Here is a 13619-nt window from a genome sequence, read left to right as displayed (position 1 = left end):
TCTGTCCTTGCTGAGAATTGTGCTGCAGCTGTCTCCTTAGCTTGACCTGCAGCATTGACCTCCATGGAATCAGCCTAAATTCTCCCTTTTCTCTCCAGTCAGGTGCCAGGAACCTAAGAGAATATACCCTCATGGAGCTGCTTGTGGTATGTCAGTTTCTCTTGTAACTCATCCAGGTGTCTGCCCTGGAAACAGTGCATGGGGGAAATGGTACAAGAGGGACAGCCGGGAGCTGTTGCTCACTGATGAGAGCGTTGGGGACAGGATCCCCACAGTGCTCCAGTGACAGACAGTATGGAAGACCATAGCCTTAGCTACCAACCCAGGTGACTCGGATCTCTGAATTCAGTGGGCAGGGCCACGCTTCAGTGGTGCTCACCCTGTGCTGATGTTTGTGCCTGCAGAGGAGCATCACTTCTGCTGTAACACATCTCTGCTGTGTTTCAGATGCACATGGAAGAGCCATGCTTTGACTTCCTGAGAACCAAGCAGACCCTGGGGTGAGTTCACTGTGGAGGTCCTCTGTACCTGCTCTTGCTGTTCCCTCTGGACAGGGGCAAATTCCTGCATTAGTGTAATGCAGACCACAGCATGACCTCATCAAAGCCACGAGCAGACCCCGTGCAAGCTGCAGCCGAGCTGCTTGCACGTCCTCTTGAGATCTGCATTTATTACCAGAGTGTTAAGGTGGAATTATTCAGCACCAGGTGCTTCCTCCCCTTCCCAAATCAGCTCCCAGTTCCTCACAGCTGCTTTCACAGTGGCTCTGTAGGGTGCAGCAGCCTCCCTCAGAGCCACCCTTCTACCTCAGGGAACTGGAGCAAGCTTTTCATGGCCCTAGGTGTGTCACTGCTGAACTGGTTTGTGGCAGCACAAACACAAATTCTCTGCCAAGCTTAAAAGCCTTTCCTGCAAATGAGAAAAGCTGAGGTGCAGAGATGCAGGAGGTGCAGGAAGCCTGCTGGGAACTGACAGGGCAGGTTCTCCTTTCTGAAGTGCCAGCACTTCAAACTTGCAGCACGAGGCTGCTGTAAATGGAACTGTAATTGTGCTTGTGGAGGGGCTGCTTTGGCAACTCCCTTTCCTGTTTTGTTTTCTCTTGAAGCTACCACGTGTACCCTACCTGCAGGAACACCTCTGGGATTCTTGGCTTCTCAGTCACAGTAGCAACCCAGGCAACTAAATACAAGTAAGTGCTCCTCTGTGGTTAATGTTGGTCACCACTCCCATGGCACAAGTGTGGGAGTGGCCCCTGAGCTGCCAGTGCCCATTTCTGGTGACCCTTCTGCACTGTGTCCACCACATCCTCCTGACTGCTGCAGACCTGCTCTACTCCACAAGGTGTTGCATGGGTCTGACAGCCTGGGACTCCAGTCAGCTGGGTGTTCCTTGCTGGTTTGCAGCACAGAGCACCTCTGGGACAGCAGGGGCTGCTTCTGTCAGCTCAGTAAGGACTTCAGCACCTTATGGCAGCTGGTTTTAGAGAAGTGAAGCTTATACAAGATGCCCAGTGGCCCTTGCACGTTCAGGCACTGGACATGGGAGCCTCCTGGGGTCTAGTGAGGTATGCAGCCAGCTCTGGGCCCATGTTTCTGCTGTAAGTTGGGTATTTACACAGCAGGCAGCTGGAGGGACAGCAGACCTCCCCTTAGTCTTTGCTTGCTCTGTTTGATTAGGTCACAGCTGATACCAGTTTGCTCTTGCTTGAGCTTTTCTGTGCACCTGCCCTCATTAAGAGGTCACACCTATTTCAACCCATGGAGAGGGTTTTTTTGTTCTCTGAGCCCAAAGGGAATGTCACTAGAGTCACCCTGGCTTTGGCTTGTGAGGCTGCTGCAACTTGCATGATAGTGACTGAAAACCACCCTCTAAATAAAGCCTTAAGCTTCTTAACACTGCAGCAGGCCTGACTTGAACAGGGAGAAGTAATCCAAAGAGGAGGTAAAACATTACACAGAAGGTCTGAGGAGCCTCTGCCAGAAGAACACAAGCTGTCACCAAGGCCATCCTGCAGAGCAGGCAGAACCCTTGTGTGGGTTTGTTCCAAGCTGGGGCCAGCTGCAGGTATCTGACCTGCCAGACTGGAAGGTTCTGTGAAGAACAACTGTTGACAACTGCTGCTGAGGTGCTGAGAGCTTAATTAGCACAGGCCACTGCTGCCTCTAGTTGTTAACATTTGGATGGCACTTCCAGTAGTGAGGGCTGCATCCTCTGAAGGGTTTAGAAACCTCACAGTGCATACAGAACATTTTTCTTTGTCTTAGTCCAACAGAGCAGAGCTGGGCATGTGCAGGGCTCAGGCCTGACAGAGCAGTCTGACACCTGCTGCTGTTGGGTGTATCACCACCCACCCCCTGCTTAGCTGGAGCCCTTGTGCTTTAACAGTGCTGAATACAGCTCAAAGTCAGCACTGGTTCTTTTCCTCAACACCAGGAGGAGGAGGAAGGTTAGCGTTGAGTGCTGGGGGGAAAGCAAGCCTGTCTTAAACAGTCCTTCATCAGTGGAGGGCTGTTCTGCTGCTTTACCCTGCAGTATTGCTTTTGGGATTGGTTTGATTTTGTTCCCTTTTTTCCTACCTGATGTAATTATTGAACTCTCTTTTTAGTTCTGAATTGGTTGACAAGAAAATAGAAGAGTTTCTTTCTTGCTTTGAAGAGAAAATCAAGCATTTAACTGAAGAGGCTTTTAGCACCCAGGTAAAACTCCTCTTGACAAGCTCTTCCTTGCACTGCTAAGTGACAGGCAGACTGGAGGCGGCTTCAGTTACACCTCTGGTGTGTTTCTGAGATTTATCTGCACACAGGACTCTCTGAAGCCTGCCACTAAGCCTGCTCTGCAGTCATTCTCTGGTCACTTAACACTGAGGGCTGAAAGCAATGAACCACCTTGTGAATGGCACTGGGGGGGTCTTTCACTGTAACTGTCAGTGTCAAAAGGTTTAAAATGCCTCCATTTCCTAATGGCCTTTTTCAAATGCAGGTTACAGCACTGATCAAACTTAAGGAATGTGAGGACTCCCATCTGGGAGAAGAAGTAGACAGGAACTGGAATGAAGTTGTGACACAGCAGTATCTCTTTGACAGGCTTGCCCGGGAGGTTGGTGGTCTCTTGTTGGGTTTCGGTGATGGCACATGGAACACTCACAGGTTCCCTTTTGCAGCAGCTCTAAAAGCAAAGCTTAAAAAGAGAGATTCATGCTGCTACTAAAAACTCCACCCTAGACTAAAAAGGGGAGTGGAGCATCTCCCTTACAAGGAGAGCCTGAAGGAGCTGGGGCCTCATTCATGTTTATAAACAAATCTATATATCTTTATAAGGAGTGAGTGCTGACAGTGCCACTGGCTAGAGCATATTTCAAAGATTAGATGAAGATGTTTTCTGCACTGTCTAGAAAAATTTACTCTGTTCTATATGTAAAGAGTGAGGGCTGAGAGGATGGAGCCAGGCTCTGCTGGGTGATGCCCAGTGACAGCACAAGGGGCAATGGTGGAAGCTGAGGCATAGGAAGTTCCCTGGAAACAGGAGGGAAAAAAATTCCACTGTGAGGGTGACAGAACACTGGAACAGGCTGCCCAGGAGGGTTGTGGAGTCTCCCTCTTGAGATACTCAAACCCCACCTGGATGTGTTCCTGCGTGATCTGCTCTAGGTGACCCTGCTCGGGCAGGGGGGTTGGACTGGAGGAGCTGTCAAGGTCCTTCCTAGGCCCCTAATGTTCTTTGATTCTGTGAAGGTGCTTTTGTCTCATGGGAGAGGTGGTGGAGAGTCATCCCTGTGCTACTTAAACCTCCTTCCTTTGGGTTTCAGATTGAAGCTCTGAAGTCTGTTACCAAATCAGACCTGGTCAGCTGGTTCCAAGCTCACAGGACCAGCAAGAGGAAAGTGCTCAGCGTCCACGTGAGTCATTGTCGCCTTCTGCAACGCCAAACTTGCTGAGCCCAGGAGGGTGGGGCCAGAAGAGCTCTAAACTTAAGTCTGCACTGTGTGCTGTTCACAGTTCTTCCATTGCTCATTCCTGTTGCTATGTCAGGTGTGTCTGTTGTGGCTGGGGCAGGTGAACACCACTTTGGTCACTCTCTTTGCAGGTGGTCGGGTATGGCAAGCACGAAGGGGACTCAGAGATCACAGCTGTCCCAGGAGTACAGAACTCTTCATCTGGTGAAATACCTCATCTTGTTTTCTTGCCCCCATCTTCTTTGACTAATGTTACTTCCATCAAGGACATCAAAGCTTACATATCAACTCTCAATGTTCTCCCTTACCATAAGATACTCAAATAAAACTGAGGTGGTGCCCTGCAGTGCTGTGTAGTGCAGCTGCTTTCTGCAACACCAACCATTACAAACCTGTGTCTGGTAGAACAGGGCTGCAGCTGGAGGTGGCCATTTGGATCCTGAGGAAGCTTTCCTCAAGCAAGCCTCCAGCCACCCTTTCCCATTCATCTCCTGGGCTCATTAAGAACACCACAGCCCCCACTTCTGTCTGGAGCAAAGGGAGAGTTCCTCCACCACCACCACTACCACAAAGATTCCACATTCTCCCCTCCAGCTCTCGGTAGGGTTGGGCTGCACCTTTTTGTTCAGACTGTCCTGAGCATCACTCCTGCAGAGCTGGACCAGTTGCAGCTCCTCAAAGAAAATGCTCCACAGTTCTCCTAGAGGAAAGAGTGTGGGTGGGAGAGGAAAAAATCCCTGAGGCTTCTCTCTCACCACCTTCTTTTCCCCCCCCTCCTCAGTTTTTCTGTATGTGCAAGACAGGCAAAACTGAGATGAAATCAAATAAAAGCCAGCTAGAACGGGGGGAAGATAAAGAGTTTGAGTGATTCATGCAGGCACTTAGGTGACCAGTGCTGAACCTCAGGCTAAAGCAGAGAAATGCAAAGATTCCTAAAGCACAGGGAGCTCCTCAGCTGAAGCAAGGCTTGGCTGTAGAGCCCAGGAGACTTACCCTGGGGGTGCTGCAAGTTCTGCTGCTTTTGCTACTTCGGGAAGTGGGTTTAGCTGCAAGGCTTCCAGTCAGGAAACACTGCCCCCTTCCACATGAAACAAACAATGGATGGTCACTCAGCTGGAAACAGTCTTGCTGCAAAGGTTTATTATGAAATAAATAAAATGTCCATAAGAGAAGTTTGAAAAATCTATTTTATGAAGCTTTAAGATGAACTGAGTAGAATGATCTATGGGTACATTTTCATCTCAAGATAACAAAAGTTACTTTGGGCAAGACACGGAGATGCCAGAAGGTCTGATTATCATACAGGTGGGAAGGTAACAGTTAGGTAGCAGTGTCTAACCACTGTCCCTTGAAGGACTCCTCCTATGTACAGATGGCAAACAGTAGCTAGGTTTAAATGATGTCTTGCAGCTTGCTTCTTGGTGTTTAAATACGGAGGACCCAGGAATATTCTGCAACTGATACCGAGGCCGTGGCCTTCACAGTGGTTATACAGAGTGTCTATGCTTTACTGTCCTGATTCTCCATGCTTTAGAGCAGCAGTAACGGGGCTCCAGGAGCCTGCCTTTGCACTACCAACAGAGCACAGTCCAGTCTGAATTACTGTACAGCCAATTTAATTGCTTATCTGCATCAGTAAGTCCAGTATCCCTGAGATAGGAACCACTGTAGTGGGAGGGGGTCAGGCTCTCCAGAGGGTACGTACGTGAACTGGTGCCTCTCGGGTGTCAGCTGTAAACTCGGCAGAGCCAAGGCTCCCCTGCTGGCTGGCTTGAACCCACTTAGTGTTTGCTGGCAGCCAGGCGCTTCAGCAGTGGCTCGTCGTACACCCAGCACTCCCCATCCTCATGGAAGAGCTAGAAACAAGGCAACACGCAGCTGTGAGGCCCTGCTGGCAGCTGCCAGAGGGAAGAGGGCATGTACACTGTGCCACTAAAGCTCACCCTTGTTTCCCATGACGTCTCCTTCTCCTTCCTGGCTCTGGCTTCAGCTCTCTGCCTCTCCTCCAGCGCGTGCTTCGCCGCCGTGGCTGCATCGATGTCTCGGATTTTTAAGTTGTAGGTAACATCCTTCCATAAGCTTGTAAGAGAAGGTGGAACAGAGACTGCTTTAGAGGAGCAAAGTGCTGCCAGACTGGAAACACACACTTGTGGCCAGTAGCTGGGTTGAATTAAGGGTGGTCTCACTTTATCAACACCCCCAATATCTATTAACTCAGAGCTTCATCCAACACACACACACACGCACACTCCCCCCTGTATCTATTAAACCACAGCTCCACAGTCCAGTGCCAGCACTGAGGCCATAGCAAAGTGCTGCAGCCCTCCCTGGAACATGTGGCGGCCACAAGGATGTGACCAAGAATTACAGGTCTCCTGTTCCCCCTTAAACTTCCAGCCTGCTTTTGTACCTCAGCTGTGCCCTGCGGTGCAGGCTCATGAAGAGCACAGGTGACCAAGCAGTGCATGGATTAAGGGTAGCATGAGCCAGACTCTACTACACACTTGAGCCTTAACTAAAAAAAGTCTTCATTTGTGCATTTAACTGAAGTCCTTACCAGCGAGACTCAAAGTCATCTTGGTCCTCTAGTTTCCTCACCTTCTTCTTAATTATAGGCATCTTCTTGGTATCGATGAAGACAGTATTCTCCTAGAGAGAGTAAGAATCAGTTGTTTAGCTAGGCTTAAAATGTATATCCACCCACACTCTGGTACACTGGTGGTCAGGAAACACAAAACCCAACAGCACTCTGCCTTCTCTTCCTGCTGTAACAGTCAGGTGGCCTTAAGAATAAATCACCAAAGAAACTTCAGGACTCTGGTCCTGAATTCAGGATCTCAGGAGCTCTTTTGGGCAACTTCACAGGAAGGGTTCAACTCTTAATGCTTGTTTGAACAACAAAAACAACACAAAAAGTACCACCCCCACCCCACCCCCCCCCCAAACTTATCCTCCATTTCTGATGCAAAGGAGAAGCAGCTGCGTTACCCCCGTGGTGTACTTTGCGTACATGACGCCGTTCCATTCGCCTTCGATGGAGCAGAAGGGCTTCTTGTCATTGGGGGAACTGAAGAGGAAGAAACAGGCACTGCTCAGCAACTGAAGACCCTCAAGGATCCAAATTTCATCCTAGCTGCTGTACAGACTGGTTTAATCAGCCCTCAACGTGTCCATGGCTTGTAAAGAAAGGAGGAGTTTTGCACTGGCTGCTCTGAGTGGCTCACCCTCAGTGCATAGTGCTGGTGCAGGGTAAGGCAGGGATTGCCCTAGGGCACTTGGAGTTTAAGCTTGGAGTTTAGGAAGCTTGTTACAAGCTTTGGAGACAGATTTATAGAGTGGTCATCTTAGAAAAGGTTTCACAAACTCAAAGCTGTTTCCCCACAGGCTCTTGGGAAGCACAGACACTCTGGTTCACAAATGACATCCACCAGTGTGTCCAGAAGGGATTTAGACCCCACCTCTGACCCTCATTCTGTCAGTCCCGTTTGGTTACATTACAGCAGAACAGGAGTGAGGGCATCTGCAGCAGAGGTGCAATGACACGCTGCAAACAGCAGCCTTACAAGGCTTGCTTCAGTGGTTTTAAGAGAAACAATGATGAAGAAATTTCAAGTAATTCAGGAATGAAAGTGTAAATTCCTTTTGGTGAAGCGCTGAGAACACTCTAGAGCAGGACAGGGCAGGATGCAGGCCTGTGCAGATCCCCTGACAAAGCTTGGCTATAAAGTGGCATCCCCTGCCAGGTACCCATCAGATAAATGACTGGGTGCAGCTGTTGCAGTATTTCACACTCCTGCCTGTCAGCAATTAAAGTGAAGAACAAGTGAGAGGAACTGAGGGAAGCTGCTTACAAAATTTCAGCTGTAATTCTGTGTTTCTTCCCTCCATAAAATGGTTTTGTGTGGAAGACGATGGAAGCATTGTAGCCAGTCTTGGAGCAATTAATGCTGCACTCTCCTCCCAGTTCTATCCATGGCACAGTGAGAATAGACCTGCAGTTACAGAGAGGCAGATGATGTGTGTGTCACCCTTTAAACAATGAGTACTAAGCATTAAATATTGCAAGGCATTACAAATGGAAATGCCAAACACTGCATTTACTCACCTTCCATAACCATTAGGGAAGGTCAAAATGTAGTGCTCATCATAGTCTAGGCAAGTGACACAGCCTGTCAGAAATAAAAACAGATTCAAGAAACATTAAACAAAACCTTGACAAACTTTCAGTTATGTCCTGAAATTGTTCACTACAAAGAGGTACCATAAAAGGGAAGGTGAAGAGCTTGTGTTAGAAGCTGAGAATGCCCAGCAGTGAGAGAGCTTCAACAAGGCTAAGTGCAGAGTCCTGCATCTGGGAAGGAAGAATAAACTGCACCACAAGAGGCTGGGAGGTGATCTGCTGGAGAGCAGCCCTGTGGAGAAGGACCTGGGAGTCCTGGTGGATAACAAGTTCTGCTTGGGACAGCAATGTGCCCTTGTGGCCAAGTAGGCCAATGGGATCCTGGGATGCATTAGGAGGAATATGTCCAGCAGATCCTCCCCCTCTACTCTGCGCTGGTGAGGCCCCACCTGGAATACTGCATCCAGTTCTGCATCCCCAGGTCAGGAGGGACTTAAGTCCAACAGAAGGCTACAAGGATGTAACTGGAGCACTGCCTTGTGAGGAGAGGCTGAGAGACTTGGGACTGTTTAGTCTGGAGAGGAGAAGACAGAGAGGATCTGATCAATGTCTATCATTATCTGAGGGCTGGGTGTCAGGAAGGAAGGGACAGCCTCTGCTCACTTGTGCCCTGGGATAGCACACGGGATGTAAACTACAGCACAGGAGGTTCTACCTCAACAGGAGGAAGAGCTGCTTTACTGTAAAGCTCACAGAGCACTGGAAAGGGCTGCCCAGAGAGGTTGTGGAGACTCTTTCTCTGGAGACTTTCAAGCCCTGTCTGGATGTGCTCCTGTGTGACCCACACTAGATTCTATGGTCCTGCTCTGGCAAGGGGGTTGGACTGGAAGATCTCCAGAGGTCCCTTCCAACCCCTACCATCCTCTGAGGACAGGGAGAGGTGTGTTTATGTGAAGAGTTGGGCCCTAAATGATTTCAGCACACACAGTGTGGAAAAGGCATCACCAACTCGTAGGCAGGCAAGCTCCAGTCACGTCAATTCAAACATCCCCTGCATCTTGTAGGATGACACTGAGTATTTTCTGCCAGCAGGCTGGTGGCAGGGTGTCAGCTCAGTGCAGACACACTCACCTTGCCCGATGTTGTGCACCCCAATGGACATTCCCAAGAACTTGGACTTGGTCCATATGTGAGCATTGAACTGGATCCTCTTGTTAAAGCACTCTGCATAAAACGCTGAAACTGCAGGAAGAGGCATTAAAGAGAGCAGCACAAGTCATTAATGCTACTACTGCCAAATTCACTCCTCAAAAGCATCTCTAAATGCCTCCCACTGAGGCTCATGCAACTGAGCCTGCAATTTTTCTCTCACAAAAGCAATCTCTAGAGGAAAAAACTTTTCAGCATTTAAATTTGGAGAGCAAATGTAAATCCAAAATGTCAGCCAGGAGCTGACCTCACTGTGGCTCCTATCCAGATGCCATCTCTACCAGCAAAGCTACTGACAACTTACTTGGAGGATGGTGAGAGACCTGCTCTGCCACAAATGTTACATTGCTTTTGCTGACCCAGGGGACTGGTCCTTCTGAAACTGGTTCCTGCATGAGAGGAGAAAGGATTTGCATCAGTGACAGTGCTTAGGGGACACTGGATGCTGCCAAGAGAAGCTGCTTCCATGTCTAAAGGCTTCCAAAGACAACACTGCAGTGAATCTAACAGTTTTGTCAATTTACTGACCTGGCAGAGAGTAACTCCTGAAACCAGAGTGGCAAATCATGAAAAGCATCAGGTCAGCATTAGAAGCAATGGAAGCACAAATACAGTATCATCCTTATGGCAGCAAATGGGAACCTAAACCCTGATCTGAGGGAAAGATTTGAGCGAACTAATGGGGGGGGAGGTGGATCAAATGGGGGAAAAAAAGTGTATGGTTTGTGTCTGAACAACCATGCTGACATCTGCTGAGGCTGCCTGAGGTATCTCACAACAGCACTTCCCACATCTTCATTTGCAGCTTCCTAGGTGTGAAAATAAAACAACAAAAGCACTTCCTGCAGGCTGCCCTGCAAGTGTTAGAGCTGTTCTCTGCAATCAGTAGTTATGGTTCACGTGCAGAAAAGTCTGATTCATCCTTGAGTCTCACTGAGACCCTGGCAAATAAAAGAGCAGCTCATCCACTGGCAGAGGATTGCAGATTACAAGTGGCACTACTCTCAAGAGCCCTTTCCTTCACCCAACATACCCTGAGAAAACACAAAAGGAAGAGTAGTGGCCTGCCAACTACAATATTACCCAAGCTCTGAGAAGTCTACAAAAAGATCTGTAATTAAATATACTGGAGAAAGTGTCACAGCTTCCTGGGCTGTGAGGAAGAGAAACCCCACTGTTCAAACCACAAGGGGTTAGGGGAATGGGAAAACCATCAATCAGAGCTTTGGAAAGAGAGGAGTTCTCAGTCAGGGCTACAAAGCAGTTCAGGAAAAAGGGAAGCACTGTCAACTTGTCAAATAGTTATTACACTAATAGCTCAACTTTTGTTAGGCAAGGTGTTTTAGACCTCTGTCTAAAGCAAAGGAAGATGGAGAGGGGGAAGTCAGTTAAGACATTGCCACAGATTGTCGATTTTACTGCTTGAACACAGCACGAGCCATTTTGGTCTGGACATTCATCCGTGTTTGGCAATTACTGGGATGGATTCTAGGCAAGGAGAACTACGCCACAGGCAACTCACCACGTCATCTTCACCTTCAGTGCCCGGCAGCACCCAGTGACATCGGAAGATCTCGCCCAGGATGGGGTTGTAAGGCTTCTTAGCGACCGACCCTTTTCTGCCGGCATGGAAGGCTGACAGGTACCATTTCACCACCTGAACCATGCGGTCCTTTGGGTCCTTCTGGTCACTGATGCTACAGGGGCCAAAAGAGAGGAAAGGACAGGCAAAATGAAGTACCAGCAGGTCCTTTAAACCCAGGAAAGCTTTTTGGGTGGTTGGTTGGTTTTGCCACTAGAAGTTTGGTTGCTTTGATGTTTGGCTCAAACCCCCAAGCGATATTCTTCAAAACAGCCAACTTCTGGCAGCCCACAAAGGCCACAAGCAGCACCAGAACCAGTAATGCTCCACTTCAAAACTCAAATACCTGACAAATAGATCTGGATGTGCAAAGAAGTCAGCATACATTTCCAGCAGCGATCTTCGCTCGAGGATGAAAGTTGGGAGCACCACCTGGGTGAAGAAAAACACCACCTGCAGCTGAGACAGGCTAGCATCCTGCAGAGCAGCACCCACAGCTGCTGGAGATAGCACACACAGCACTCAAGGCCTTGGGGGCCTGTAAGCTGATTGTGCTCTCAGACCCACCCCTGAGTTCTGACATGTGCAGGCCTAGTTGGCATCTTCTATAAACCCAAAGATTCAGGAGGAACCATCCCTTGTCCTACTTAGAGCACATCCAGCTACGTGGCTGAGCTTATCAAAAGCTGTTCTTAATTACAGGCACACTGATTAGGTTCATCTATGTACACACTGCCAATTCCTTGTTATAGTCATGGAGTCACCTGCCCTTCAGTGCCCCCTTACTGAGGCAAAGATCTTCCCCAACATCACTTGCAGGGCTCCGTTCTTGTGGACCTGCTACAGACCACTGTTGAGAGCAGTGCTGAGTGCTGCTGCTGGCTTTAAAGGGGTGCAGACAAAATGCATGCTCAAAGTGCTCCTTGGCAGCTTGAGAGGGGCAACTTCCAACTGTCCCAGGAGTTGCCAAAACAGACACACTGGGGATCAATTCCTATTCAGAACTGCCAAGGAACTTCCATAGTTTGCTTGGGAGCTGCTGGATATTTCCCCAGCAAAGCTGAAAGTTTGTTTTCATTGTCTATTTTGAGTTGCAGACTGGACACTTGGTATCAACCACTTCAGGAAAGTATTAACAGGGTTGACCTCTCCCATTTATTTCTTTTTGGTCTAGAATCACTTGCTTGAATTTAACCAAGCTGCCTAGAAAGATCAACACCTTCAGAATGCTGCTCCTTCAGCCTTTAAGACAAACAGCAACATGAATCACATTCACACAAAATCCCAACTCTTTCCTTGCCCAGCTAAGCCAAGCATTCCACTCTCTGCTTCTTTACACCTGCTGGTTTATCTCTATCTTCCTGAGTGTCACCAAACACAGGGATCTTGCAGATCTTTGTTCTAGGAAGCTACAGACAGGACATTGCTACTGCAGGGAGCATTCCTCCTATCCCAGCTTTAGAGGCACTCCAAAGAGGAGCTCAAGGAGGACAAATAGCTACTTTCCACAGCAAACTACTATCCCCAGACTGACTTCAGCAGTTGGATATAGTTATTCTGTATTCATTTTTCACCTGCCAGTAACAACTCCAATTGAAAAAGATCCCATGTTAAAGAGATCCCAGCTTAAGGAGCTCTAGGGAAAAAAAGACAGACACTTTCATTGTTACTTCAACACTGAACTGATTCACACAGAACTCAGGGCTCATGCTCCCTTCCCCATAAGCAACCTGCAGGTTTACCTTTGTTAGATCCATTCCTAACCTAACTTGTGACAGCAGATGCATAATGACACTCTTGTGTTCTTCCACCGACTCTCCTTCCCCATCGTCATCTCGATCGTCAGGAGGATCGAAGAGATCTAAAAAAGAGCAAAGCGCTTTTGTTTTCCTCTAAACCTTCACAGACTGACTGTATTTAATTAGCTATCAAAAAGGGCTTATTTGTAAATGAGGCTTTTCAAATTCCACAGTTAACCAGCTTCCACTGGCAAAGAAACAGCAGGTCAATCGCTCTGCAGCAGTACCTTGTCATGCACACAGCAGCACAGAATTAACCAGGTTGGAAACGACCATCAAGTCCAACCTATCACCCAACACCATCTTATCAACTAAACCATAGCACTGAGTGCCTCATCCAGTATCTTTTCAAACACTTCCAGGGAGGGAGACTCTACCACCTCCCTAGGCAGCCCACTCCAATGGCCAATCTCTCTTTCTGGGAAGAATTTCTTCCTCACATCCAGCTCAAACCTCCCCTGGCACAGCTTGAGACTGTGTTGGCCACCTTCCAGTCATCTAGGACCTCTCCAGTGAGCCAGGACTGTTGAATGATGATGGAGAGCAGTTTGGAGAGCTCATGTACCAGCTCTCTCAGCACCCTAGGGTGGATCCCATCTGGTCCCATGGACTTGTGGGGATCCAAGTGGCTGAGCAGGTCTCAAACTTCTTCCTCCTGGATTACAGCAGAACTACACTGCTCCCTGACTCCATCTGCCAGCTCGGGAGGCCAGTTATCCTGCAGACAACCTATCCTGCTATTGAAGACTGAGGCAAAGAAGGCATTAAGTACTTCTGCCTTTTCCTCATCTTTAGTTACAATATTGCCCTCCATGTCCTTGCCCCTTCTTATGGCATTAATATATTTATAGGATTTTTCTGTTGTCCTTCACAGCAGAGGCCAGTCTAAGCTCTAAGTGAGCTTTTGCCTCTCTAATTTTTTTCCTACACAACCTAGCAACATCCTTAACCATTTCC

The 13619-nt window shown here is 48.4% G+C and overlaps 2 protein-coding genes across 4 annotated transcripts in view; one reads left to right on the top strand and one right to left on the bottom strand.

Annotated features, from left to right (window-relative positions):
• Positions 1 to 4298, top strand: part of NRDC (nardilysin convertase) — a 40835-nt gene extending 36537 nt beyond the window's left edge. The window contains exons 25-31 of the mRNA XM_068140576.1: positions 99 to 146; positions 448 to 500; positions 1106 to 1189; positions 2606 to 2696; positions 2980 to 3096; positions 3806 to 3895; positions 4084 to 4298. Coding sequence (XP_067996677.1) covers positions 99 to 146; positions 448 to 500; positions 1106 to 1189; positions 2606 to 2696; positions 2980 to 3096; positions 3806 to 3895; positions 4084 to 4278 — 678 coding nt within the window. The 3' untranslated portion in view covers positions 4279 to 4298. The remainder of the gene's footprint in view (positions 1 to 98; positions 147 to 447; positions 501 to 1105; positions 1190 to 2605; positions 2697 to 2979; positions 3097 to 3805; positions 3896 to 4083) is intronic.
• A 772-nt stretch (positions 4299 to 5070) lies between these two features.
• Positions 5071 to 13619, bottom strand: part of OSBPL9 (oxysterol binding protein like 9) — a 92885-nt gene continuing 84336 nt past the window's right edge. For all 3 annotated transcript variants that reach the window (XM_068140581.1, XM_068140582.1, XM_068140583.1), the window contains 11 exons: positions 12606 to 12724; positions 11210 to 11295; positions 10804 to 10978; positions 9586 to 9670; positions 9204 to 9314; positions 8058 to 8121; positions 7804 to 7944; positions 6941 to 7019; positions 6510 to 6601; positions 5896 to 6031; positions 5071 to 5808 (listed from right to left, as the gene is read on the bottom strand). In XM_068140581.1, coding sequence (XP_067996682.1) covers positions 5734 to 5808; positions 5896 to 6031; positions 6510 to 6601; positions 6941 to 7019; positions 7804 to 7944; positions 8058 to 8121; positions 9204 to 9314; positions 9586 to 9670; positions 10804 to 10978; positions 11210 to 11295; positions 12606 to 12724 — 1163 coding nt within the window. In that variant the 3' untranslated portion in view covers positions 5071 to 5733. The remainder of the gene's footprint in view (positions 5809 to 5895; positions 6032 to 6509; positions 6602 to 6940; positions 7020 to 7803; positions 7945 to 8057; positions 8122 to 9203; positions 9315 to 9585; positions 9671 to 10803; positions 10979 to 11209; positions 11296 to 12605; positions 12725 to 13619) is intronic.

Source organism: Melanerpes formicivorus, unplaced genomic scaffold (assembly GCF_026170545.1).
Source record: "Melanerpes formicivorus ecotype bairdi unplaced genomic scaffold, bMelFor1.0.p_v2 SCAF_7, whole genome shotgun sequence".
Classification (NCBI taxonomy): domain Eukaryota; kingdom Metazoa; phylum Chordata; class Aves; order Piciformes; family Picidae; genus Melanerpes; species Melanerpes formicivorus.
This window is presented reverse-complemented; position numbering and strand designations above follow the sequence as displayed.